Source organism: Mustela lutreola, chromosome 8, assembly GCF_030435805.1.
Source record: "Mustela lutreola isolate mMusLut2 chromosome 8, mMusLut2.pri, whole genome shotgun sequence".
In the NCBI taxonomy this organism is placed as follows: domain Eukaryota; kingdom Metazoa; phylum Chordata; class Mammalia; order Carnivora; family Mustelidae; genus Mustela; species Mustela lutreola.
Genome location: NC_081297.1, coordinates 83,469,472 through 83,497,189, shown reverse-complemented (window position 1 = coordinate 83,497,189; position 27,718 = coordinate 83,469,472). Strand labels below are relative to the sequence as shown.

Here is a 27,718-nt window from a genome sequence, read left to right as displayed (position 1 = left end):
AGAGTAGGGGCGTTAGATTTGAGTGGGAGTTTTGCCGATCTCCTTTCTGCAAGTTACTGAAACTCTCCAAGTCTCTGTTCCCTGATTCTTAATCAGTGGAAAGCATAGTGTTTTCATGGGGATTAAAACAGTACAGTCTCTGATCCAGCACAAGTATATGCTTGGTAAGTGAGTATTGGGTGATTATTGTCTTAGGTGGCTGCCAAAAAAAGAATTGTTCGAAACTTGTAAATAAACTGAATATTGCAGCTCAATTATTGTATTCCCCAACTCTGTTTAGTTGTCTTTTATATTTTCCATCTCTTTGTTGAAGAGAGAGAGAAGACATAAATAGACTCTTAAAGGATGGGAAAGAAAATCCCACAATAAAATTTGCATAGGAAATCCTATCTCTAATAGGTTAGTATATTCTTAGGCAAAAAAAAGTGGGAGGCATTTTTCAGTCCCCAGAATTTCCCAGTCAAATAAAATAGATGAGTGTTAAATCAATTAAAAACGTAAATGAGACAAACCTATAAAAGATTCACAGGAAAACAGAACTAGAACTATTTACCAAAGAACTAAAAGCACTGACTGTCTTAAGAAACTGGAATGTCTTAAGAAACTTTTACCAAAATTAATCAAATCAGGCTCTTGTACTATTGCAGTTTTTAATAAAGCCCTAACTTTCATATTTTAAAACAATGGGATTTCATTTCCCTCCCCATTGGAAAGCCCCCAAGCTGCAGTTTCAATAGCACCATTAAAATCATGGACAATGAAGGGCCTGCAGTTACCTGATAAATGTGAAAGATGTGATGAGTCCATCCAAATAATTCTGGTTAAAAAACAATCTTATCTCCTTGGGTGTTTTTGGCCTGAAGTATTTGTCTTGACCACACACTTTACTATTTCTGTATAGAAAGCTTTTAGGACATTAATTTTATACCCCTGCCTTAAATCACTTGATATTTTAAAATGACGATACCTTTCTTCTTTGAGGTGGATAAGCATTCATGCTCTTCTTTGACAGAGATTTTACAGCTCTTTATCCGACAAAAAAAGGATCGCCTCGAGCCAGAGTACACATGCATCCTTCCACTGTAGAAATTACTGTGAACCTGCAAGCCAGCTTTCATAGCAGGAGGCAAGAGAACAGGTGGAAAAGAATATTTTCATATAGATCAGAAATGTTAGGAGACACATTTCAAAACAATTACCTTTTTTTTTATACATTGAAAAATGGTTATTTAAAGCAATGACATCATTATAAGGTAAACCACTAAGTGAAATATACCAAAAAGAGCATATGCCAAGGAATTATATTTTTATAACTTATAAACACTTGCAGTTCATCTTCATTTTTTCCCTGGGGGGGAAACAAAGGTAATCAAAATGAAATGAAAAATTTTTTTAAGTGAAAAAACCCCTCAATTTACCGTAGTAATCAATGGCTTTAAGCATCACTACTTTATATTATAAATAAATGTTTGGCACTGAGCATTTCCAAAGTGGTATTTTCAGAGAAGATAAAGAATATTTACACTTCCAAAGCACAATTATACAAGGTATTTCATATGGAGTAGATCTAACTCCTATAAGAGAGAACTGTCTAGCATATGGCTGAATAACAGAAACCCCAGCAATTTTTTAAATCCAAAATGATACTTTCTTATAAAGATTTTATTAGCATATGGAACATAGTGATTATAACACAATCACATATCCCGCAAACAAAGCATCTTCATATGAACATATTTGTTTTTGTATGTGTAGATGAATACGGGAATTCCCTATTGTTTTTTGAACTCTAGATTAATGACTGTAAGGTTTACTAAATGTCCTCCTCATAAAACCATAATTAGCTAATTTTTCAAATTATTGCACAGCCGTGCTTTGAAGTAATAATTTATTTACATAAAATTACAGACATGCTGACATAAGCACTTACTTTTGGCATCGATCAGCTTCTCTCTCGGTGAAAGGTCAGAAGAAGAAAGTTGCTCCTTTACTTTGGCAACATCTTTTGGATGTAAGAAGTCAAATAAGCTTTGTCCAGTCAAGCTAGCCTATTTATAAGGTAGATGTTCATTTAAAATCAGTACCATAATTTTTCTACATTTCTTCACGTGAACTTATGGTAAATACTGTTAAAATTGCTTTTCCTCAAGCTCAAAGATCCATCTCCTACACTGTGACATTAACTTAGTGTTAAAAGCAGGGTAATACTTGTAGATAGAAATATACAAAACTGTATCTGGAAAGACACAAATCACAAACACCTAATCACTGATATTCGGTGAACTCTTGTTAATATCCCCCACCCAGTTCTCTTGTTACTTCTAAATTATATGATTATTTAAATTTTTTTTAATCGTTGGTAAAAGTAAAAAGATTATATTATAATACGGAAGTCACAATGTATCTGTGATTTTACGGTGTGATTCAGATTTTTAAAAAATCACTGCACTATTAAAAAAAAACAAAATCTAACCTAGAATACCTCCCATTTCACTTCCCCCAATATGTACAGCATTCCCATGTCTATGGTTTTGCTTGCATGGTCTCATCACCTAGAATTCATCCCCCCTCTCTACAAACTCAGAGTTCCCTCACCACTCCAGCCAACTGACTTTTGGTCCCTGACTTGCTCCTCAACTGAAATGTCTTCCTCCCCTTCTCTGCTCATCTTAATACCTAAGCAGACATTCAACTTTGTATATCAAGCCTTTCCTGATTTCAGTGATCACCCTTGCCTTATGAAATCCTTTATTACCTAAAGTAGACATTCTTATAGAAGACAGAACACATGGACCAGCTAGCTGGACAAATGGACAAGTAGCCTAGACTGAGTTAGATATCTCATATTTTTAAAAAATAGCATTTTATTAATCAATCTGCTATATGATTGGTTAATAGAAGTTTCTACTCTATGCTTCAAAGCAAATCAGGTTCCTGAATTTGAAAAGCTAAGGACCAGATCCTGCCTACATCATGGGGATTTCAGAGTCCTAAGAAGAAGAGAAGTCAGTATGTCTCTTGAATGGTCTGAAATACTAGGTCAGTGCCCAGTGGGATGAGATTCATGTCACTAATTTGGAACTTACATGCCTATCCTGAATTGTAAGTTGTGTGTGTGTGTGAGAGAGAGATGTTCTCTATCTCATGTTAGGAAATAGAATAATCAAGTCTTGACCTCCCCTTGTGTCCCCAATACCGATAAAACCAGCTGCAATGATTCATTTGGTTCTTACTCTGTTTGTAGGCTCATAATACCTCTTCTTCTGTTACTTAACTCATTATCTACGAATCTATCTCTCTAAATTTTCATGTTTGGGGAGAATATAGGTGAAGTCATTGGGATTATTGAAGAGTAAAGCTGTGGTCTGATTCCTATTTTAAAGGTGACCACAGGAGCTAGTTTATTTACTCCGTTGGATTAGTGTTAGAGCTTTTAAGTAACTAGCTCAAATTAAATGGTACTTGGGAATGAGGAGGTAAAGAGAAGAGAAAGGTGGTTAAATGAAAGATGACTTTTATTAGAGTTTGTTGCCAGAGCTTAGATCAAAAACTGTTATGCATGTAACCTAATAATAAATAATAATGCTGTCTTTTAGAGAAAACAGAAGGACACCAAACATTGTTCAGACAGTCTCAAATGTGACACCTATTTTGTCTTTACAACCTAGAGACAGGTTTAATCATCATTTACCCTTGTCACGTAAGAGAAGGCTACAGCTCAGGAAAATTAAATAACTTGCCAGAGGTAAGGAAGTGAACACTCTTATCAGAAACAAGAACCCATAATCTTTGCATACATTTCCATCTCTCTAGGAGTTCTAACCTAGTGGAACCTAAGCCCACAGCCCGGGGTTCAAGAAGAGAACTCAGAAATATGTGTGTGTTCAAAGAAGTTAAGCATCATGTGGAAAATATCCTCAGTTTTGGATACCTGATCATAATTAAGTATTTTGGAGACTGATTTAGAAACGAAGAGAATTTTTCCTCTTTCACATCCAACCACAAATAGGAAGCCTTCGGCAGTCTAGAATTTAAAAATATAAACATGAATATTAAAATAAAAAAAAAAAGTCTGTCTTACACACATTCAAGTACTCTGAAAATTCCTGTAGCGATAAAACAAAGAGTGGTCATAGAGCTAGTAAAATTAGGACATTTTCTTAAACTATAAAAAGACTGATGAAGAACATCAAAATGAACCCCAGTCTAAACTAGTTTTTGACATGGAAAATTTGGCCATGGAATTGGGTTGTGATATTTTCTAATATAGAAATGACCTACCCCAAATTCTATACTGCATATGAAACTATAAAAATATCAAAACACTGCAGTAACAACTGCCCGAGGATATGCTGAGATGCAGGGAATGTGTAGAGTGGGGACAAGAAAAAGAGCAGATGTCCTACAATACACCTTGTGAGTAATTACTAACCACTCACTGGAAACTAAACTTAAAAACTCTAACCTCACCTCGGTTAGATGAAGTCTGCCCAGTACATCCTTTGTGAAGCAACCTATATGGAAATGGACCTGTATGGACACAGGATGAGTCTAGCACTCCCATCAGACGTTGCCTTGAATCATTTCTACTAACTGGAAACAAATATGAGGTGAGTTTGGCGGACATACTCTAGAAGGGCAGAACAAGTGTTATATTAGGACTGAAAGAAAAAAAAAACACTTAAAGATTGTGAGAAAGCTTCCAAAGCATACTGTACATGTTGCTAACTTTAGATATCTTAATCTTCCAAAAAAAAAAAAATCCCTTACATTCCTATCAGGAATCTTGTATTTAAATTCAGCTCTTCAGATAAAAGAGCTTTTCAAAAATTGAGAAAAAATAGACAAGTATATATATGATGATTCTTTCTGTTTTATCATGCTATGGTTTAAAGCCCAGGAGTCATTTGTCTCCTCCTGGGGGCAGGAGAAGCCTATGAGATGGTTATATTTTCCAAGTCAAATAACCTCTAGAGGAGAGAATCTGAAAACCCATGCATATGAATGGTGAGAACAGAAATGTCAAAGCATCGACTAATAGCTCATTAAGCAGTAAGGGCTAATGTGCTGAAAACAGAATCCAGAAGAGAAAAGGATACAAGGTAGCTGGCTTCTAAGGAGGTGGTGATGGAGGGCAAGAGACCCCATGGCACAGGAAGCGAGTACAGTGTAAGTTTAGGATCAAAGACAAGCTTGGCTCCATATTATAGAAATTGCATATCCTCTGTCTCTACTTTCATCAGCCCAAATTAAGACATGGTTACTTATGCAACTTATTTTTGTAGGAAGAGAGCTATGGTGTATTTGGGAGCCCTGGCTGTGGCAGCCGGAAGCGAACCCAAAAAAATCTGCATCCCATCCAAGTAAAACTGAAAGGACAAACACAGCTTAAACAAACAGAACTCTGGACTTACCTTAAGGATTAAGTGTCTGAGCTCATTATCCTGAATAAATGAAGGTCTATAATTACCTCCTGCATAAGAATTTGTCATACCTAAAAATAAGTCCAAAAGTTATGGAAAATAGAATAGAGTTGGAAATGTAGTAATTACTCAAGGGAAATAAGTACCGTTGCCGCTGCATTGTGAATGGTACTATTACTAGCACATTCTATGACTTTATTGTCCTCATTCTTTCAATAGTATTAGATTAGGATGTCCTGATTTTATACTGTAAGTTCTTGGAACTACTTATTCCCTTACACTTGAATGTGTGGACACCAGGAGCTGATTTCAAAAGAGAACCATATTTTCTAATACACTATAGTTCCTTAGCTTCTTCAAACTGTTCAGGGGCACTGGGGTGGCTCAATTGGCTAAGCATCCAATTCTTTGATCTCAGGGTCATGAGTTCAAGCCCTGTGTTGGGCTCCATGCTGGGCATGGAGACTACTTGAAAACAAAAACAAAAACAAAACAAAACAAAACAAAACAAATGGATTATGTGAATTACCCTAAATAGGAAGATTGTGAAACTTTAAATCACTGCTCTGGATTCATAAGATTTTTCAAATGGCGCTTTAAAAATCATATGGAGACTTCTGATAATATATAAAAATGTATAAAATATAAATGAAATAATTCATTTTAAGCCCTTAGCACAGAGTTTATTGTATCAAAATAAAAGTCTCTAAATGAACAGCTGACAAAAGGAGGAAAAGCAGGACCTACTTAAAGGTTTCAATGAGAGAAACAAGGGGAGCACCAAAATCAATTGTGCATGCATGGCCACAAGGGGGCGCAGGGGACAGCCCACCAAGCCAAGGTGCCCTGTCCCCAGATAACATCCAGGCAAGCGTAATTCATAGGTAAATCAATTTTCCCTCTGATATACTCAACTTTCCTAACCCCAAGCCCCTCTTCCTGAGGACCGCAAGAAAAGTTGCTTTTGCAAAAGAAAGATGGGTTAATACCCTGAGAGGTTTGTTTGTTGTTTTGTTGTTGTTTTCCCCACCCTGGGACCCTTGGAACGATTTGCAGCTCAAACTCACAAAATACGTAAGAGCTGGCGGGCGGTTGTTGGGGGTGGGATGGTGGTGAGGCAGTACCCAGAAAATCAAAAACACCTCATGGTCTTAATTGATACAGCAGCACCCATATGAGCCTGGCATAAGTAAGTAAATGAAAATCTCTTCCAGAATCTACCTTCTAGGTAAGGCTCCAAGAATTCCCTCAAATGATTTCTTATGATTATAAATGAATACACAGCAACCTGACAGGAGGGAGTTGAGAAAGAGCAGAAAGATACAGACTGAGTTCCAGGCCAGCATAGGCTATAAATCAGTCTGAGCAAAGCAGTGTTATCTTCTGGTCTGGCCTGAAGGTCAGAAGAAGTATGTTAGGGAAACCCTGTCGGTGTCAGCCAGCCAGAACTGGGAGGTGGGACAATGAGCGGAGGACAGGCTAAGGAGAAATGATGGGGGTAAGGACTGAGGTACTACTAAAACACATGCTGTGATATTCTGGACCTGTGCAGTGAGGGATAACAACTTTTTAAAAAGATTTTATTTGAGAGAGAGGGGAGGGGCAGAGGGAGAGGGAAAAGCAGGGATCCCTGTCGAGCAGCGAGCCCAATGTGGGACTTGATCCCAGGACTCTGGGATCATGACCTGAGCTGAAGGCAGATGCCACTAGGGCACACCGAAAGATAACACACAAGGAAACAAGATCACTTACCTTTATCACAGTGTTCATTGGGTTACTAATCAAAATCACAGTACCTATTCCTCCTCCCCCCTCCTACCTCCAACCCAGAGTAAACACTGTGCTTGCCCTTGATAGGTGTTAGTCTTTACTATTAACAATGACCCTATTCAGTAAATGCTTTCCCCCTATTTTACAGCTACAGAGGTGGAGGATTCGAATGTGAAGTGACTTGGGTAAGTAAAGGAGCCAGGCTTTGAACCTAGGAGGTTTGCCTCTGGGACCTCCATGCATGGACCACTTCACCCCCACCCCGCCCAGTACCAGTACTATGACTGCACACACAGAATGCCCAGAGTTTCTCTGAAGGCACCTGCTGAGAAGAAGGGCTACTCCAAGTGTGGTCTGCTGACTGATGTCATCAGCAAACTATGGCAGGTGAGTATGGAAATGAAAAACCAGCATTTTTAGGGGCACCTGTTTGGCTCAGTCAGTTAGAAGCATCTGCCTTTGCCTCAGGTCATGATCCTAAGGTCCTGGGATCGAGCCCCACATCAGGCTCCCTGCTCAGCGGGGAGCCTGCTTCTTCTCCTGCTCCCCCTGCTTGTGCACATGCCTGCTCTCACTCTGTGTGTCAAATAAATAAATCCTTTTTAAAGAAAGCAATTTTAGACACTTTTATGGAAATGTGACATTGTTGGGGCACCCCAGCCCATGAGCATTTTTCCAGGATTCAGCTGTACTTTGTAATGGGTGGGGGTGGGTATCACTTGTCCTTCACCCAGATAATTTGAGAAGCAATATTTAAAGCATGTAGGCAAAAATTCACTTCACAATCCATTTGTCTTTAAAGTAATTATGTAGGGACGAAAACAACATGCTCCGCAGGCAGCCCTCTGATGATGTGGGGTCCAGGTTTCTGTGATCTACTCCAGTAAGGGTACTGGAAGGCAGGCAGACCCAGTTGCCTGAAGTCCTCTTACTCATGGGCAGCACCGACTAAAGGGTCTGCTCAGGGTGTGTGATGAGCCCTTGAGCACCTCAGAAAGGCCACTGGCAAAAACCTGTGCTCTGGTGTAAGGAAGGATAGTCCGTTCTCCCTACTGAGCTTCTCTTGCTCCTCCTCCCACTCCTACTTCCGCTGTAGCATTTATCACCCTGGGTTTTAATGATCTCTGCCTGGGTCTGTCTCCTTTGCCTGCCATGAACCCCAAGAAATCAGAGATCTTGGTCCTTCCTTTTCAAGTCCCCAGCACAGACGGGAACCTGCATGATGCTCAGTGCCTGTTTGTTGGATTAGTTGATGGATTCATGACTTTTCCCCTTAGGTTCTCCTCCCTCCAGGCATTGCGAATGTGAAAATGGTTGGGTAATTTTAGAGTTGCAATCAAATGACCTCAGTGGGGCCTGCAAATGTTCACTGCTAAAAGATTTAAGGGAAATATTGCATGCAACTTATGCAAGATCCAGTTGTGGGGTAAAAGGGAATCCTGTTTCACAATGGATAGTTATGAAAATGAGACCTCCTGTCACACTCCTGCAAGGATCCTGCCAAGCAGTATCCTCACACTTCCACTGTTCTGCTTGGCATCAGAGGGATCAAGGCTGTGCTTGCTTTTCCTCACTGCCTGCCCTCCAGATTTGCAGATAGTCAGCGAGAGTACGGCAGCCACCATTCTGCATGTGGAAATCTAAGGAAGGTGATTTAAAGTACCTATTTTTTGTGAAAGGGACTTCTTAAGCAGAGAAGAAAAGGCCAAGACAAGAAAATTATGCAAGAAAAATATTTCCGTGGTAAAAACTGAGTAAAGGTGGTGGATGAACCACTTATAAAGCTAGTATGACCGTTAAAAGACAAAAGTAGTAAAATGGTATCTGCAAAAACTTTGTCAAGGAATACACAAAGTAAAGAAGGTATAACATGTGACCACATGTGTATAAATGTGGAAAGGGGGAATACAAATGTAGTGCTTTTAGAATGTGGTCGAAGTTAAGAGACCATCAACTTGGTATACGTTACTACATATTTAGGATGTTATATATGAAATTCATGGTTAGTACAACCAAAAGCCTATAATACATACAGAAAAAAAAAAAAAAAAAACAAAGAGAAAGAAATCCATGCATAACACTAAAGAAAGTCCTCAAATCACAAGGAAGGGATCAAAAGAAGGAGGGAATGGAGAAGAACTACAAAAATAACCAGGAAACGATTTTAAAAATGACCATATGCACCTATCAATAATTATTTTGGAGCATCACATTTAATCAAAAATCACAGGGTGATTTTTGGATAACAATGGATAACAAAACAAGACCCAACCACATGCTGCCCCCAAGAGACTCACTTCAGCACTAAAGACACAGGCTGGAAATGAAGGACTGGAAAAAAACATTCCATGCAAATAAAAGCAAAACCAAAATGGGGTAGTGGGGTGCCTGGGTGGCTCAGTGGGTTAAAGCCTCGGCCTTCGGCTCAGGTCATGATCCCAGCATCCTGGGATCGAGCCCCGCATCGGGCTCTCTGCTCTGTGGAGAGCCTGCTTCTTCCTCTCTCTGCCTGCCTCACTGCCTGCTTGTGATCTCTCTGTCAAATAAATAAATAAAATCTTAAAAAAGAAAAAAAGATGGGGTAGTGACAATTATATCAACAAAATAGACTCTAAAACACTGTAACAAGAGACAAAGAAGACCATTACATAATAATATTAAGGGATTTATTCAAAAGAGGAGATCACAATTGTAAATATGCATCAAACACAGGTGCACCTAAATATATAGGGCAAGCATTAACAGACATCAAGGGAGAAGTTAACAGTGATACAATAATAGTAGGGGACATTAACACCCTATTAGGTCAATGGATAGAAAAGAAGGAAACAGTGGCTTCAAATGACCAATTACAAAAGATGGGCTTAACAGATCTACATACACAAAACATCCCATCCAAAAACAAGAGAATATACATTCAAATGCACATGAAACATTACCCAGAACAGATCACAAGAAGATAGAAATTTAAAAGAAAGACAACTGAAATCAAACGTCTTTTCTGACTACAACAGTGAAATGAAATCAATCCCCCCCCCCAAAAAAAACCCCAAACCCCAAATGTGTCAAGGCCAAAAAAAAAAAAAAAACAAAAAACCCATGCTACTAAACAACCAGTGCATCAGCAAAGAAGTCGTAGAAGAAAGGAAAAAATACATGAAGACAAATGAAATTAGAGACAATGGTTCAAAATCTCTTGGATGCAGCAAAAGCAATTCTGAGAGGGAAATTTATAGTGATAAAGACTCACCTCAAGAAAGAAGAAAAATCTCAAACAACCTAACTTTATACCTAAAAGGAGCTAGAAAAAGAACAAACAAAATCCAGTCAGTAAAAGGAAGAAAACAACAAAGATCAGAGTGGAAATAAATGAAACTGAGACATAAAACTGTTAAAACTTTAGCCAGATTCATCAAAATCAGAAATGCTAGAGAAGTTAAAACTGACAATATGAAAATGCAGAGAATTAAAAAAAGACTACTACAAAAATTATGCAAAAAAAAAAAAATTAGACAAACTAGAAGAAATGGGTAAATTTCTAGAAATCTACAATCTCCCAAAACTAAATCAGGAAGAAAGAATCTGAACAAACTGGTTACCAGCAAGGAAGTTGCACCAGTAATCAAAGAACTCTCAATAACCAAAAGTTTAGGGCCAGAAGGCTTCACAGGTGAAATTTACCAAACATTTAAAGAAGAGTTAATACCTCCCCCTTCTCAAATCATTCCAAAATATAGAAGAGAAAGGAAAACAGCCAAATTCTTTCTACGATGCCAACATTACTCTGATACCAAAAACAGACACTACAAAATAAATTTACAGGGACGCCTGGGTGGCTCAGTTGGTTAAGCAGCTGCCTTCGGCTCAGGTCATGATCCTAGCGTCCTGGGATCGAGTCCCACATCGGGCTCCTTGCTCGGCGGGGAGCCTGCTTCTCCCTCTGCCTCTGCCTGCCATTCTGTCTGCCTGTACTTGCTCTCTGCCCCCCTCTCTCTCTGATAAATAAATAAAATCTTTAAAAAAAAAAAAATAAAATAAATTTACAGACCAATATCCCTGATGAACACAAAAATCCTCAACAAAATATTTCCATACCAAATTTAACAATACATTAAAAGGATCATTCTCCATGATCAAGTGGGATCATGCAAGAATGGTTCAGTACTTGCAAATCAATCAACACAACACACATTACAAAATGAAAGATAGATGATCACCTCAACAGGTGCAGGAAAAGCATTTGACAAATTCGACATTCAGAAAAACTCAACAAAGTGGGTACAGAGGGAACAAAATAGTATAAATGCTCTAAGTGACAAACCCAGAGCTAACTTCATCCTTAGTGGTGAAAAACTGAAAGGTTTTCCTCTAAGATCAGGAACAAGACAAGGGTGTCCACTCTCACTACTTTTATTCAACATAGTACTGGAAGTCCTAGCCATAGGAATCAGATAAGAAAAATAAGAGACATCCAGATTGGTAAGAAAGGAGTAGAATTCTCACTATATGCAGATGAGAAGATACTACATATAGAAAATCCTAAAGACTCCACCAAAAACCTACAATAAAGGAATCCAGTAAAGTTACAGAATACAAAATCAACATACTGAAATCCATTGCATGTCTACACATTAACAAACTAGCAGGACGAGAAATTAAGAAACAATTATATTTACCATTGCATCAAAAAGAATAAAGCACCTAGGAATAAATTTTACCAAGGCAGTGGAAGGATTATACTCTGAAAACTCTTAAGATGTTGACGATGTCTTAGACAATGAAAGACATTGAATATGACACAAATGGAAAGACACACTGTGTGCATTTAAAATAAAGCTTTTAGTGAAACCAAGATTTTCAATACCCAGATTAGTATTCTCTCCACATATAGAATATGAGCATCAAAATCGATGCCTGTAAACAAACTGATGCCTATAAAGCTGAAGACACACCTGTATAGAATTTCAGGAGCCAATGACCACAAAAATGAATCCGGGATCTCAATTACAGGGTGGACTTCACAAATCCAAGTGCGGGGGAGCCTGTGTGGCTCAGTCCGTTCGTTCAGTGTCTGCCTTTGGCTCAGATCATGATCCCAAGGTCCTGGGATTAGGCTCCCTGCTCAGCGGGGAGCCTGCTTCTCCCTCTCCTCCCTCCCTCCTCACTATCACTATGTCACTATCTCTCAAATAAATACATTTTTATAAAATCTTTAACATTTTATAATTTCATAAAATCGTAAAAAAAACTCTTTAAAAACAACAGCAACAACAAATCCAAGTGCAGAAGCCATTTCCAAACTCACCTTTTAAAGATTTCAAGTGTTGGACAGCCATTCTTAACACTGTGAGCTTGTCCAGTTTCCGTGCCATGGGATTGCACTGAGGGATCATTGCTGACAGTTCTTCGATCAGGTTATTCATTTTATCTCTCCTCCGCTTTTCGGTTTGGCTATGAGCTTCTCTAAGAAGGAAAAGAACCTCCTTTATTTTTAACAACGAGCAGACCCACAGTTACCACGGAGGTGCTGACTGGAGCCTGAGGAGGCCAGCGAGCACACCCTCCTTGCTCCCAACTCCGGCCCTGCACTCCCGGTTCAGGGAAGAAGAGGAGCTGCTGAGCACCAGAACGGCACTCATCTCTCGTCAGACTAACTACCCCTGCTCCTTCCTTCCTATCTTATTTCCAGAAACCTTTAAGAACTAAGATGTGTCTGAGGGCCACATGAGTAGTTTTAGAAATTCCCTCAGTCTTAGAAGGCGACCCAGCTCTTCCTTTCACTACAGATCACTGCTCTCTGGTATTCGCTTCAGCAGCTTCCCATGGGGCTGCAAATGTGTGCAAGTCTCTCTCTTTGGGGAAAAAAAACTCCCACCTTATCCTCCTCTGAGGGGTTTTTCCCTTGCTACTATCTTCCCTTCTCAGCCAGCTTCCTGGATGAACACCATCTCCGCTCTATTTTTTTTTTTTTTTATTTGACAGGCAGAGATCTACAAGTAGTGAGAGAGGAGGAAGCAGGCTCCCTGCTGAGCAGAGAGCCCGATGTGGGGCTCGATCCCAGAACCCTGGGATCATGACCCGAGCCGAAGGCAGAGGCTTTAACCCACTGAGCCACCCCGGCGCCCCACCATCTCCGCTCTTTTCTCAAGCAGGCACCTTTCCACCCATCTATTAAAATCAACCTTCAGCAAACCCTGCCTCACCGACACTATTTCTAGCAGAGGTCATCCTTATATTATGCAAGGCCTTGCTGATCTCTGCCTTGAATTTGACGGTCCTGACATTCCTTATTCCTCCGCTGGTTCCTGTGACCCTCCCCTGCTCCGCTGCCCTCCCTGCTCCACTCAGTCCCCTTGTCTCTTTACCAGCTCTTCCTCTTTCCTTAAAAGCAGTGCCCCAAGATCCCCCAGTTGGCTCTACTCTTTCCTCACCTTACAACTTCACCCTGAGATAGCTCCTTCTCTCAGAGGCTTTACAGCGGTTCCTAAGCTACTATTAAATCTCTAACTCGTTCATACTTCACCCCCTTCCTGACCTTCAGAACTTGAACTACACACTTAAATGATTCACAAGTGCCTTAAACCTCAGGTAAGCCCATACTGAATATGTTCTTTACAATCTACCCCCATTTTATATCTCCTTCCTCCATTACCCTTGACTTACTCTTGTAGAATTTATCTTGGTTGCTGATATCACTAGGCTCATTCTAGACCCTTCTTCCTTCTTCACTCGGAAGAACCGAATAATCACAAACTCCTATAGGTTCTAGTTCTTAAAATGGTTCTTATATAGGTCTTCTCTTCCTCCCCATCCACTGTGTCACCACCTTGATTCATGAGGTGACAGCTCACTGTACTACCCCCAAAAGCCTTTTAACCTGCTATACTTCCAGTGTCTTCCCCTTTCAGTCTACGCAAACCCCAACTTCCAGAATTATCACTCTAAAACAAATGAAGTCATCTAATTCCATTGCATCAAACTGCTAAAATAGATTTCCACTGCCTACGAGGAAGAGCCAAACTCCCTCATGACATCCCAAAGTTCTCCATGATCTGGTTTGCGCCCTCATTTCCAGGTCCATGTCTCCGTGCATTCCCTACACCTCCACGTGTTACTCCACAGCAATGCCAAACAACCTGCTGGTCCTCACACATGCCGAGTCACCTCACATCTCCTCTGACTCGCTCTTTGCTAAGCTTATAAAGTCCTTCCCTTCTATGTTCTTGGAAAAATCCTCTTCCTTCTTCGAAACCCACCTCAGCTATTCTGGGAAACTGTCTGTGACGACTACATGATGAATCGCTTTCCTCTCTCAGCTGCCTCTAAGTCTTCGATCCTTCTACCATGTCACCAGACCTAAGTCACTGTCTGCTGGAAATTCAGTATTATTTAATACGTCACAAGGAAAGAAAAACGTTGCCCATTAACAGGAAGGGGCCATTGAGTAAGACCTTTTTCATGGATGGTAAAATGTAGGGGGGAATTGTATATCTTACATTTACATTTTACATTTGAGTTAGGCTCTTTTACTCTTCACACTTGACTGTAAACATCTGTCTGTTTCTCCTACAACAGTCAGATTGTGGCACTTCGAGAATTTCCACATAAGAAGAGTTTAAAAAGGACAATCTGATGGGAAAGAAGGAGAAGACTTGCTCTGACCTGTCTTTATGGGAAGTTTAAATTAGACAAAAGAAAATTTAATTTTTCCACATAAGAGATTGGGGGACGGGAGAACACTAATGAAAACCGATGGAGATAATATTCCCCTTCCCACCCAACCATTCACCCTTGGGTCACACTACTCCTGGAACAAAATAAGTACTTTTGAGTGAACTGGATAGAATTCAAATTATATGTATGTTCACATAAGATTTAGTTACATACTCATGCTTTGGTCCATTCAGGAACAATTTTTAGATTAAAATTTTATGTTTAGAAGAATGTTAGAGTTATCCTCCTGCTAGAATTATCACCTCTCATTTCTACCAGTATTCCCCATCAGCACAGACACCAACAATGGGCAGAGATGCCTCTTTCCAGGAATGTACAGCAGGTGCGGTCTTCTGTCTTTGAGGTAGGGATTAGAGAAAGGTGAGAACATGTGGGAGCAAGGCCCTGTGGAGAACAATGAATGATGATGGCAGGAGCTAGGAAACCCAGAAGAAGGCAAAATAGCTAGTTTTTGAAGGAGATGCACCTAAAAGATTTCTGGAAGACTGTATTAGGGAAAGACCAATTTACCAGAGGCTGGTTGTCTGATAATTTAGTGGCAGGGGTCTGGCTCTTAATTCTGCATACTCTTACTGCCACTTTGATCCCTGTCAGTGTTTTGCAAATTAGATACAAAACCAGAATAAATGAAGAAAAAGCAAAACTGAGATCTGGCCATGTTGCCAGATATAGAAAAATTTTTGTTGATGCTGAGAATATGTTGAAAGAATTGACAAAGACTAACAATCAGATGCTCCTCAGAAGTAACTGGGATTTCTTTACAGCATAAATCAGCTTTGCTCTAGTGCTTCAAGAATAAACAGTCCCTCTAAGAAAAACTTAAAGGCACATTAAGACAAATGTTATTCCAGTAGATAGAAAAGGTAACAGGTACTTGACATTCATCACTTCTCAGAGCATATGGGATGAGAAAAACCTAATATTCGTGAATTAATTCTATCTTGGCGTCACCTTTTACTTTGGCTCAAGGTTTGTATCTGCAACATTTTCCACCCACCATCTACCAATCTCAACGGTTCAGTGTACCTGAAGGACTTCGTTTTTACTTGTTGTTCACCATCTTCCATTCTACAAAAAAGCAGGATAAAGTGTCAAACTACATGAAACAGCTTTTATGTCATTCTTGAAAGAAAATGAATGTGAGATTAAGTACTATCATCCTACATCCTAAATCCTATTAAGTCTTAGTTAAATGCTACCCTGAGCTCCTAATGACTGGAAATGATTATTACTGTGGACACAAGTGGTGGTGGTGGTTCTCCTCCTGAGGCTCACAGGCCCCTCCTCCCCATCAGGGCAACGAAAACTGCTAACTTGTGACAATGAACAAAAATATAATTTTCATATGAATAATATTAAATAGAATAATTTTTAGACAATTGGCTCCACCAAAAATTTTGTAGTGATGATATTAAAATAGCCTAAAAGTAAATGAAAAGGAATTTACTTTGTTAAAATTTACTTTTTAATTAAAACTATCATTGAAAATTGGAAACTCCGGTCACTTGGCAATAATATTAATAGTCACAGTAGTATATTCCCTAGCAGAATATGCCAAATGTATATATGCGTGTGGGGCTATATATGTATATATACACATGTGTGTGTATGTATTATGTAAGACGGGTAGTTACCACCAGACCACTACTATAGCAGAATATACTGATGGTGACAGAATACATTCCACATTAAAAAATGATGCAGGCTGAGTAGTTTTTAATAATGCATATTTTAAAAAATATTATTTCCAAATGTATCAGAACAAACAAAAATAGACTCTTAAATACAGAGACCAAACTGGTGATTTCTAGAGGGGAGGTAGATGAGGCGATGGGCAAAATAGGTGAAGGGAATTAAGAGGTGCAAAATTCCAGTTATAAATAAGTCACAGGAGGGGCACCTGGGTGGCTCGGTGGGTTAAAGCCTCTGTCTTCGGCTCAGGTCATAATCCCAGTGTCCTGGGATCGAGCCCCACATAGGGGTCCCTGCTTGGCGGAGAGACTGCTTCCTCCTCTCTCTCTGCCTGCCTCTCTGCCTACTTGTGATCTCTGTCAAATAAATAAATAGAATCTTAAAAAAATAAAAAATAAATAAATCGCAGGAATGAAAAGTATAGCATAGGAAGTATAGTCAAGAATATTGTTGGGGTGGGGCGCCTGGGTGGCTCAGTGGGTTAAAGCCTCTGCCTTCAGCTCAGGTCATGATCCCAGGGTCTTGGGATCGAGCCCCGAGTCGTGCTCTCTGCTTAGCGGGGAGCCTGCTTGCTCCTCTCTCTCTCTCTGCTTGCCTCTCTGCCTACTTGTGATCTCTGTCTGTCAAATAAATAAATACAATCTTAAAATATATATATATATTGTTGGGGCACCTGGGTGGCTCAGTGGGTTAAAGCCTCTGCCTTCAGCTCAGGTCATGGTCCCAGTGTCCTGGGATCAAGCCCCGCATCGGGCTCTCTGCTCTGTGGAGAGCCTGCTTTCTCCTCTCTCTGCCTTCCTCCCTGCGTGCTTGTGATCTCTCTCTCTGTCAAATAAATAAATAAAATCTTAAAAAAAAAAAAAAAGAATATTGTAATAACATTATATCCTGATAGATGGTAAGTACATATATCATAGTGAGCACTGAGTCCTTTGTGGAATTTGTGTGTTGCACACACAAGTCTAACAGTGTCGACTGAATTACAAAGGGGAAAAAAAAACTCTAAAGAAATGGTGAAATCCAAACCTACTGTACTTATGAAATCCAAACATACTATTATTTAATGGTCCCTGGTAGAACAGAGAAAAGGCATGATCCTATATTAGCCAAACAATTTATTTCTTGTTTGCAGCATAAACTAGGTAAGTGCAAATGCAATCAAAATATTCTCCAGATTTGCTCCTTTTCATGCCTTCCTCTTTTTAAAACCTTCTTCCTTTGGTTTCTGAGATACTACCCTACTTCAGAGCCATGTCTTCTCACATTTGGGGTAGGATTTCCTTCCTCCTTTTACAGTGTTTAGGCCTGAGTCCCCCCAGAGTATATCCTCAGTCCCCAAATCTTCCCATTCTCTACACTTCCCCCAGTGACCGCGCATCCATGCCAATCACTGCAATGGCTTCCTGAACATTAGAAATGTGTGAATCTCTATCTCTAGACCAGGTGTCACCCCTAAGCACCAGGTCCTCATATCCAACTGCCTGGTTGAAGAACTGAGAATTACCATGCTCTCACTGTGTCCAAAACTGAATTCACCATCTATCCCTTGATCTCAGCATATAACATCCTCCAAATAGGTAACCAAGTCAGAAAATTTGGACGCTTCCTGTATTCCTGCTCTCCTTAATCAACAATCATGAATTCTCTTTTAAACTTCTCATAACATGCCCTTCCCTTTCCATGCCCTGCTGTTCAGGACCTTACTCTCTTAGACCAATGCTCAGAAAACAATCTTCTCTGCCTCCTGGGTTTCCCCCCTTCAGCCCATCCTCCATGTTGTTTCCCAAGTGATTCTTTGAACATAGAAGTCTGTACCACTTCCCACCTGGTAGGATAGCTATATTCTTTTTAAAAATGGACAATAACAAATATCAGCAATATGGAGAAACTGCATCCTTCACACATTGCTGGTGGGAACGTATATGCTGCTGTAATGTAAATGTAATGCTGGTGGGTACAGCCACTGTCAAAAACAATTTTTGTGATTCCTCAAAAACTAAACATAGGATTACCATATGACCCAGAAAGTCTCCTGAGTATATACCAAAAAGAACTTAAAGGACCCAAACACATACTGGTACATCAGCATTCATAACAGCATTATTCACAGTAGCCAAAAGATAGGAACAACCTAAATGTCCACCAGCAGATGAATGGATAAACAAAATGGGATATATGGCAACCCCTGTGCAGAGTACCCCAGAACCTCTCCCTGGCAGGCATGTACCCTGCCTCAGCTCCAGAGGACACCCCTCTAAGGCACTATCTCTACAGACAGTCCTAGAACATACCTGTTTGCCCCCACTTCAGATATCCTACCCGGACACCTTCTGTACAAAGAACTCAAGGGTCTCCTGCTTCTACACACTGCTTCAGCTCCAGCCACTCCACTGGGGCACCCCCTGCAAATAGTACCCCAGAAATCCCAGCTTCCCTTCACCTCAGCCATCCTTCCAGAGTGCCCTCAGTGTATAGAACCTGGAACTTTGCAACACACAGTTGGGACAGGGCGCCCACTCCACAGAGAGCCCTGGAATCCCTTAGCATACACCCACTTCAGCTCTACCTGTCTTGCCAGGGTGCCCTCTGTGTGGAGAGCTCCAGGATACCCTGAATAATACTCACATCAGCATCAGCTACACTGCCAAGGTTCCCTCTGGGTGTAGAGCCTCAGGACACCCCGGCATGCACCCACTCTAGCTTTAACTAACCTGTCAGGGCACCTGCTGCAGGGAGGCCCAGGGGCCACACTGACCTGTACCCACTTCAGCTATCCTGCCACAGTGCCTACTATGTGGAGAGTCCTGAGACAACCAACCCATGCCAAACTCATCTCCAGCCAGTGAAAGTTGCTAAGTGCACCAAGCCTTCCTTCAAATTCAGAAGTTGTTATTCTGCTTAATTCATAGAAACAAACATGGGGAGTAAGGAAGGCAAAATGGGGAGACAGAAATATGCTCCAAAAGAAAGAACAAGACAAAACCTCAGAGAAAGGAGCTAAATGAAATGGAGATAAACAATATGCCTGATAAAGAATTTAAAGTAATGATCATAAAGCTGCTCACTAGGCTGGAGAAAAGAGTGAGTGAACTTCACAGCGAGACTTTCAATAATTAAAAAATGTAAAAAAGAACCAATAAGAGCTGAATAATACAGTAACTGAAATAAAAAATACCTTAGAGAGAATCAATAGTAGATTAGAGGATGCAGAATATATCAGCGATAAGGAAAAACAGGTTAATGAAAAGCACACAAGCTGAATGACAGAAGGAGAAAATAATAAATGAAGGTTGATTAAGAGAGCTCTTAGACAGCAGTAAGTGAAAAAACATTCCCATTACAGGGAACCTAGAAGCAACAGCAAGAGAGAAAGGAAAATATGTATTTGAAGAAGTAATAGGTGAAAATTTCCCTAACATAGGGAAGGAAATAGATATCTAGTTTCAAGAAGCACAGAGTTCTAAGCAAGATGAACCCAGGAAGGTCCAAACCAAGACACATAATAATTAAAATGCCAAAGGTTAAAGATAAAGCAAGACTTTGCATGCACCTGGCTGGCTCGGTCAGTACAGCATACTACTCTTGATCTTAGGGTCGTAAGTTCAAACCCCACATTAGACAGAGAGCCTACTTAAAAAATAAATATATAAAAAGACTTTTAAATGTAGCAAAAGAGAAGCAAAAATTTACCTACAAGAAAAACCATGAGGCTATCAGCCAAGTTTTCAGCAGAAACTTTGTAGGTCGAAAGAAAGTGGCATGATATATTCAAACAGATTTATTCTGAGGATGCAAGGATCGGTCAATATTTGCAAATCGACCAACATGATACACCATATCAACAAAATGAAGAATAAAAATCATAATCTTCTCAAGGCAACTGGGTGGCTAAGTCAGTTAAACATCCGACTCTTGGTTTTGGCTCAGATCATGATCTCAGGGTCCTGGGATCAAGTTCCATGTAAGGTTCCCTGCTTGGTGGGGACTCTGCTTGTCTCCCTCTCACTTTGCCTCTCCCCCTGCTAATACTCTCAATTTCTCTAAAATAAATAAATCTTTTTAAAAAAAAATCATGATTTTCTCAATAGATTTAAAAAAAAAGTATTTGACAAAATTGAACACTGACTCATGATAAAAATTCTCAACAAAGTGGGTTTAGAGGGAACATATCTCAACATAATATAGGCTATAAGTGAAAAAACTACAGTCAACATCATACTCAGTGATGAAGGACTAAGAGATTTTCCACTAAGATCAGGGACAACACAAGGATGTCCACTCACCACTTTTATTCAAGATGGTGTTAGAAGTCCTAGTCAGAGCAATCAGACTAGAAAAAGAAATAAGAGGAAATCATATCAGTAAGGAAGAAGTGAAACTGTCACTATTTGCAGACATGATTCTACATATAGGAAACCCCAAAGACTGCATCAAAAAACTATTAAAACTAGTAAATTCAGTAAAGTTGCAGGATGCAAAATTAATATACTGAAATTCACTGCTTTTTTTTTTGCATTTTTATACACTAATAACAAACTAGCAGAAAGAGATTTTAAGTGAATACTCCCATTTACATTTTCACCAAAGACTAAAATACCTAGGAATAAACTTAACCAGGTGGTGAGAGATGGGTGCTCTGGAAACTGTAAGACTTTGATGAAAGAAACTAAAGGAGACACAAATAAATGGAAAGATACTCTGTGTTCATGGAATTAACATTGTTATATGCAACGAATGAATCATTGAACATTACATCAAAAACTAACGATGGATTATATGTTGGTCAATTGAATCTAAATTAAAAAAATGTCCCTTCTATCCAAGACAATGTAAAGATTCAATGCAATCCCTATCAAAATACCAAGAGCATTTTTCAGAACTATAACAAACAATCCTGCAATGGGTCTGGAACCACAAAAGACCCTGAATAGCCAAAGCTATCTTGAAAAAGAGCAGAACTGAAGGTATCACAGTTCCAGATTTCAAGATGTACTACAAAGCTATAGTAATCAAAACACTCTGGTACCGGCACAAAAACAGACACACAGATCGAAGGGAAAGAATAAAGGGCCAGAAAAAAAAAAAAAAAAAAGAATAAAGGGCCAGAAATAAACCCACCACTACATGGCCAATTAATGTATAGCAAAGGAGGCAAGACTATGCCATGGGTAAAAGAAAGTCTCTTCAACAAATGGTGCTGGGAAAACTGGAATACTTTCTAACACTATTTCACAAAAATAAACTCAAAATGGATGAAAGACCTATATGTGAGAACTGAAACCATAAAAATTCTAGAAGAGAACACAGGCAGTAATTTCTCTGATGTTGGCTGTAACAATATTTTTCTAGATATTCCTCCTAACACAAGTGAAACAAAAGCAAAAATAAGCTATTGGACCTATATCAAAATTAAAAGCTTTTGTGCGGCTTTCATATAATAAGGCAACCTACTAAGGAGAAGATATTTTCAAATTCCATATCCAATAAGGCACTAATATCCAAAATAAAAAAGAACTTATACAACTCAACACCCGAAAAGCAAACAATCTGATTTAAAAATGGGCAGAGGTCCTGAATAGACATTTCCCCAAAGACATACAGATGGCCAACAGACACAAGAGAAAATGCTAATCACTAATCATCAGGAAAAGGCAAATCAAAACCACAAGATAACACTTTCCACCTATCAGAATAGCTGAAAACACAGAGATGAGAAATAACAAGTGTTGGAGAGGATGTACCGAAAATGAAACCCTCGTGGTAAGGCTGTAAATTAGTACAGCCACTGTGGAAAGCACTATGGATATGGATAATTTTATGGAAAAATTATCAGAAAAATTAAAAACAAGAATACCATATGATCCAAGAATTCTACTACTGAGTATTTACCCAAGAAAACCAAACCACTAATTATAAAAGATACATGCGCCCCTATGTTTATTGCAACATTATTTATAGTAGCCAAGATATGGAAGCAACCTAAGGGTCCATCAATAGACAGAAGAAGTAGTGCACCTACACGCACACGTGCGCACACACACGCACACACGCACACACACGAATATTCCACAGCCATATAAAAGATGAGATCCTACCATTTGCAACATGGATGGTCCTACAGTGTATTAAGCTAAATGAAATGGTCAGACTGAGAAAGATAAAAGCCATATGATTTCATTCATGTGGCATCTAAAAAACAAATGAATAAACTAAAAGCAGAATTGGACCTATAAATACAGAGAGTTAATGGCTGCCAGAGGGAAGGAGGGTGAGGAATGGGCAAAATAGTAAGGGGTGTGGGAGATATGGGTTTCCACTTATACAATGAATAAGTCATGGGAATAAAAGGCACAGCACTGGGAATATTGTCAATGATACTGAAATTACGGTATATGTGACAGACTGCAGCTATGTGGTAAGCATAGCATAATGTATAGAGAAGTTGACTAGGCTGTACACCTGATATTAATGTGACATTGTTACAGAAATGTGGTATATACATACAATGGAAAGTTAGCCATAAAAAGAATGAATTTCTTTCACGGAAACAAATGATAATGAAAACACAACGGTTCAAAATCTGTGGGACACAACAAAGGCAGTCCTGAGAGGAAAATATATAGCGGTATAAGCCTTTCTCAAGAAAGAAGAAAGGTCTCAAATACACAACCTAATCCTACACCTAAAGGAACTGGAGAAAGAACAAGAAAGAAACCCTAAGCCCAGCAGGAGAAGAGAAATAGTAAAGATCAGAGCAGAAATCAATGAAATAGAAACTAAGAAAACAATAGAACAAATCAAGGAAACCAGGAGCTGGTTCTTTTAAAGAATTAATTAGATTGATAAACCCCTGGTCAAACTTATCAAAAGAAAAGAGAAAGGACCCAAATAAATAAAATCATGAATGAAAGAGGAGACATCACAACTAACACCAAAGAAATACAAACAATTATAAGAACATACTATGAGCAATTCTACGTCAACAAATTTGACAATCTGGAAGAAATGGATGCATTCCTAGAAACATATAAACTACCACAATTGAACCAGGAAGAAATAGAAAACCTGAACAGACCCATAACCAGTAAGGAGATTAAAACAGTCATCAAAAATCTCCAAACAAACAAAAGCCCAGGGCCAGACGGCTTCCCAGGGGAATTCTACCAAACATTTAAAGAAGAACTAATTCCTATTCTCCTGAAACTGTTCCAAAAAATAGAAATGGAAGGAAAACTTCCAAACTCATTTTATGAGGCCAGCATCACCTTGATCCCAAAACCAGACAAGGATCCCATCAAAAAAGAGAACTACAGACCAAGATCCTTGATGAACACAGATGCGAAAATTCTCACCAAAATACTAGCTAATAGGATTCAACAGTACATTAAAAGGATTATTCACCATGACCAAGTGGGATTTATTCCAGGGCTACAAGGTTGGTTCAACATCTGCAAATCAATCAATGTGATACAACACATTAATAAAAGAAAGAACAAGAACCATATGATACTCTCAATAGATGCTGAAAAAGCATTTGTCAAAGTACAGCATCCCTTCCTGATCAAAACTCTTCAAAGTGTAGGGATAGAATCAAAGCCATCTATGAAAAACCCACCGCAAATATCATTCTCAATGAAGAAAAACTGAAAGCTTTTCCGCTAAGGTCAGGAACACAGCAAGGATGTCCATTATCACCACTGCTATTCAATGTAGTACTAGAAGTCCTCGCCTCAGCAATCAGACAACAAAAAGAAATTAAAGGCATCCAAATTGGCAAAGAAGTCAAACTATCACTCTTCACATTTGATATGATACTATATGTGGAAAACCCAAAAGACTCCACTCCAAAAATGCTAGGACTTGTACAGGAATTTAGTAAAGTGTCAGGATGTAATATCAATGCACAGAAATCAGCTGCATTTCTCTACACCAACAGCAAGACAAAAGAGAAATTAAGGAGTCAATCCCATTTACAATTGCACCCAAAACTATAAGATAACTCAGAATAAACCTAACCAAAAAGGCGAAGAATCTATACTCAGAAAACTATAAAGTACTCATGAAAGAAATTGAGGAAGACACAAAGAAATGAAAAAATGTTCCATGCTCCTGGATTGGAAGAATAAATATTGTGAAAATGTCTATGCTACCTAAAGCAATCTACACATTTAATGCAATCCCTATCAAAATCCCACCCATTTTTTTTTAAAGAAATGGAACAAATAATCCTAAAATTTATATGGAACCAGAAAAGAGCTCGAATAGCCAAAGAGTATTGAAAAAGAAAGCCAAAGTTGGTGGCATCACAATTCCGGACTTCAAACTCTATTACAAAGCTGTCATCACCAAGACAGCATGGTACTGGCACAAAAACAGATACATAGATCAATGGAACAGAACAGAGCGCCCAGAAATAGACCCTCAACTCTATGGTCAACTAATCTTCGACAAAGCAGGAAAGAATGTCCAATGGAAAAAAGACAGTCTCTTCAATAAATGGGTGTTGGGAAAATTGGACGGCCACATGCAGAAAGATGAAATTGGGCCATTTCCTTACACCACACATGAAAATAGACTCAAAATGGATGAAGGACCTCAATGTGAGAAAGGAATCCATCAAAATCCTTGAGGAGAACACAGGCAGCAACCTCTTCGACCTCAGCCGCAGCAACATCTTCCTAGGAACATCGCCAAAGGCAAGGGAAGCAAGGGCAAAAATGAACTATTGGGATTTCATCAAGATCAAAAGCTTTTGCACAGCAAAGGAAACAGTTAACAAAACCAAAAGACAACTGACAGAATGGGAGAAGATATTTGCAAATGACCTATCAGATAAAGGGCTAGTGTCCAAAATCTATAAAGAACTTAGCAAACTCAACACCCAAAGAACAAATAATTTAATCAAGAAATGGGCAGAAGACATGAACAGACATTTCTGCAAAGAAGACATCCAGATGGCCAATAGACACATGAAAAAGTGCTCCACATCACTTGACATCAGGGAAGTATAAATCAAAACCACAATGAGATATCACCTCACACCAGTCAGAATGGCTAAAATTAACAAGTCAGGAAATGACAGGTGCTAGCGAGGATGCAGAGAAAGGGGAACCCTCCTACACTGTTGGTGGGAATGCAAGCTGGTGCAGCCACTCTGGAAAACAGCATGGAGGTTCCTCAAAAAGTTGAAAATAGAACTACCTTATGACCCAGCAATCGCACTAGGGTATTTACCCTAAAGATACAAACGTAGTGATCTGAAGGGGCACGTGCACCCGAATGTTTATAGCAGCAATGTCTACAAGAGCCAAACTATAGAAAGAACCTAGATGTCCATCAACAGATGAATGGATAAAGAAGATGTGGTGTATATACACAATGGAATACTATGCAGCCATTTGCGACGACGTGGATGGAACTAGAGGGTATCATGCTTAGTGAAATAAGTCAATAGGAGATAGACAACTATCATATGATCTCCCTGATATGAGGAAGTGGAGATGCAACAGGGGGGGGTTGGGGGGTAGGAAAAGAATAAATGAAACAAGATGGGATTGGGAGGGAAACAAACCATAAGTGACTCTTAATGTCACAAAACAAACTGAGGGTTGCTGGTGGGAGGGGGGGAGGGAGAGGGGAGTGGGGTAATGGACATTGGGGAGGGTATGTGCTATGGTGAGTGCTGTGAAGTGTGTAAACCTGGCGATTGACAGACCTGTACCCCTGGGGATAGAAATATATGTTTAGGGGCGCCTGGGTGGCTCAGTGGATTAAGCCGCTGCCTTCGGCTCAGGTCATGATCTCAGGGTCCTGGGATCGAGCCCCACATTGGGCTCTCTGCTCAGCGGGGAGCCTGCTTCCTCCTCTCTTTCTGCCTGCCTCTCTGCCTACTTGTGATCTCTGTCAAATAAATAAATAAAATCTTTAAAAAAAAAAAAAAGAAATATATGTTTATAAAAAATAATAAATAAATAAATTTTTAAAAATGAATTTCTGATATATGCTATAATGTACAGAAAACTTGAAAATATGTTAAGTGAAATAAGCCAGACAAAAAAGGATAAACAATGTATGACCCTACTTATGTAAAATATCTAGAATAGGCAAAATCATAGAGCTAGAAAGTAGACTAGAGGTTACCAGGGCCCCAAGGAAACAAGGAATGGAATATTATTATTTAATGCATGCGGAGTTTCTAGTCGGGATAATAAAAAAAATGTTTTGGAAATAGGCAATAGTAATGGTTGTACAACATTGTGACTCTAACTAATGCCACTGAATTGTACGTTAGAAATGGTTGAAATAGCAATTTTTATGTTATATATATGTTACCAAATAAAAAAAGTCCAAAGGCCCACAATTTTTGTTTAAATGTAATTTGACATGCTTAAAATCCTTGTGTTTTCCGACTGCATGCAAAATGATTTCTATATTCTTTAATTCAACAGATCTCTTTGACCCAGTCCATGTTCATTTCCCAAGTCTCACAGTTCACCCACCTCTGTGTACAGCCTCTGCTCTTTGTGCCAGCCACTTGTTTCCTGATGAGCAGGTGCTATTTCATATTCCATGCCCTATGCCTATGCACAGTTCTTCCTTCCACCTAAAGTACCTCCTCTACTCCTGCTCAGAATGGCTCACTTCCCTTCTTCATTTAAAACTTAGCTTAGGGGCACCTGGGTAGCTCAGTGGGTTAAAGCCTCTGCCTTCAGCTCAGGTCATGATCCCAGGGTCCTTGGATCGAGCCCCACATCGGGCTCTCTGCTCGGCAGGGAGCCTGCTTCCTCCTCTCTCTCTCTCTGCCTGCCTCTCTGCCTACTTGTAATCTCTGCCTGTCAAATAAATAAAGTCTTTAAAAAAAAAAAAAACTTAGCTTAAATCGGGGTGCCTGGGTGGCTCAGTGGGTTAAAGCCTCTGCCTTTGGCTCAGGTCATGATCTCAGGGTCCTGGGATCAAGCCCCACATCGGGCTTTCTGCTCAGCAGGGAGCCTGCTTCCTCCTCTCTCTCTGCCTACTTGTGATCTCTCTCTGTCAAATAAATAAATAAAATCTTAAAAAAAAAAAAAAACAACTTAAATCAACCTCTGCAGGAAGCTGTC

General features: G+C 39.5%; 1 protein-coding gene across 2 annotated transcripts in view; it reads right to left on the bottom strand.

Annotated features, from left to right (window-relative positions):
* BMAL2 (basic helix-loop-helix ARNT like 2) overlaps positions 1-27,718 on the bottom strand; it is a 105,949-nt gene that overhangs the window by 38,050 nt on the left and 40,181 nt on the right. Inside the window, exons 4-9 of one of the 2 annotated variants that reach the window (XM_059185836.1) lie at positions 15,954-15,995; positions 12,499-12,656; positions 5,415-5,494; positions 3,932-4,024; positions 1,931-2,048; positions 968-1,111 (exon numbers count right to left, since the gene is read on the bottom strand). In XM_059185836.1, coding sequence (XP_059041819.1) covers positions 968-1,111; positions 1,931-2,048; positions 3,932-4,024; positions 5,415-5,494; positions 12,499-12,656; positions 15,954-15,995 — 635 coding nt within the window. The remainder of the gene's footprint in view (positions 1-967; positions 1,112-1,930; positions 2,049-3,931; positions 4,025-5,414; positions 5,495-12,498; positions 12,657-15,953; positions 15,996-27,718) is intronic. The other variant, XM_059185837.1, reaches the window with a different exon arrangement.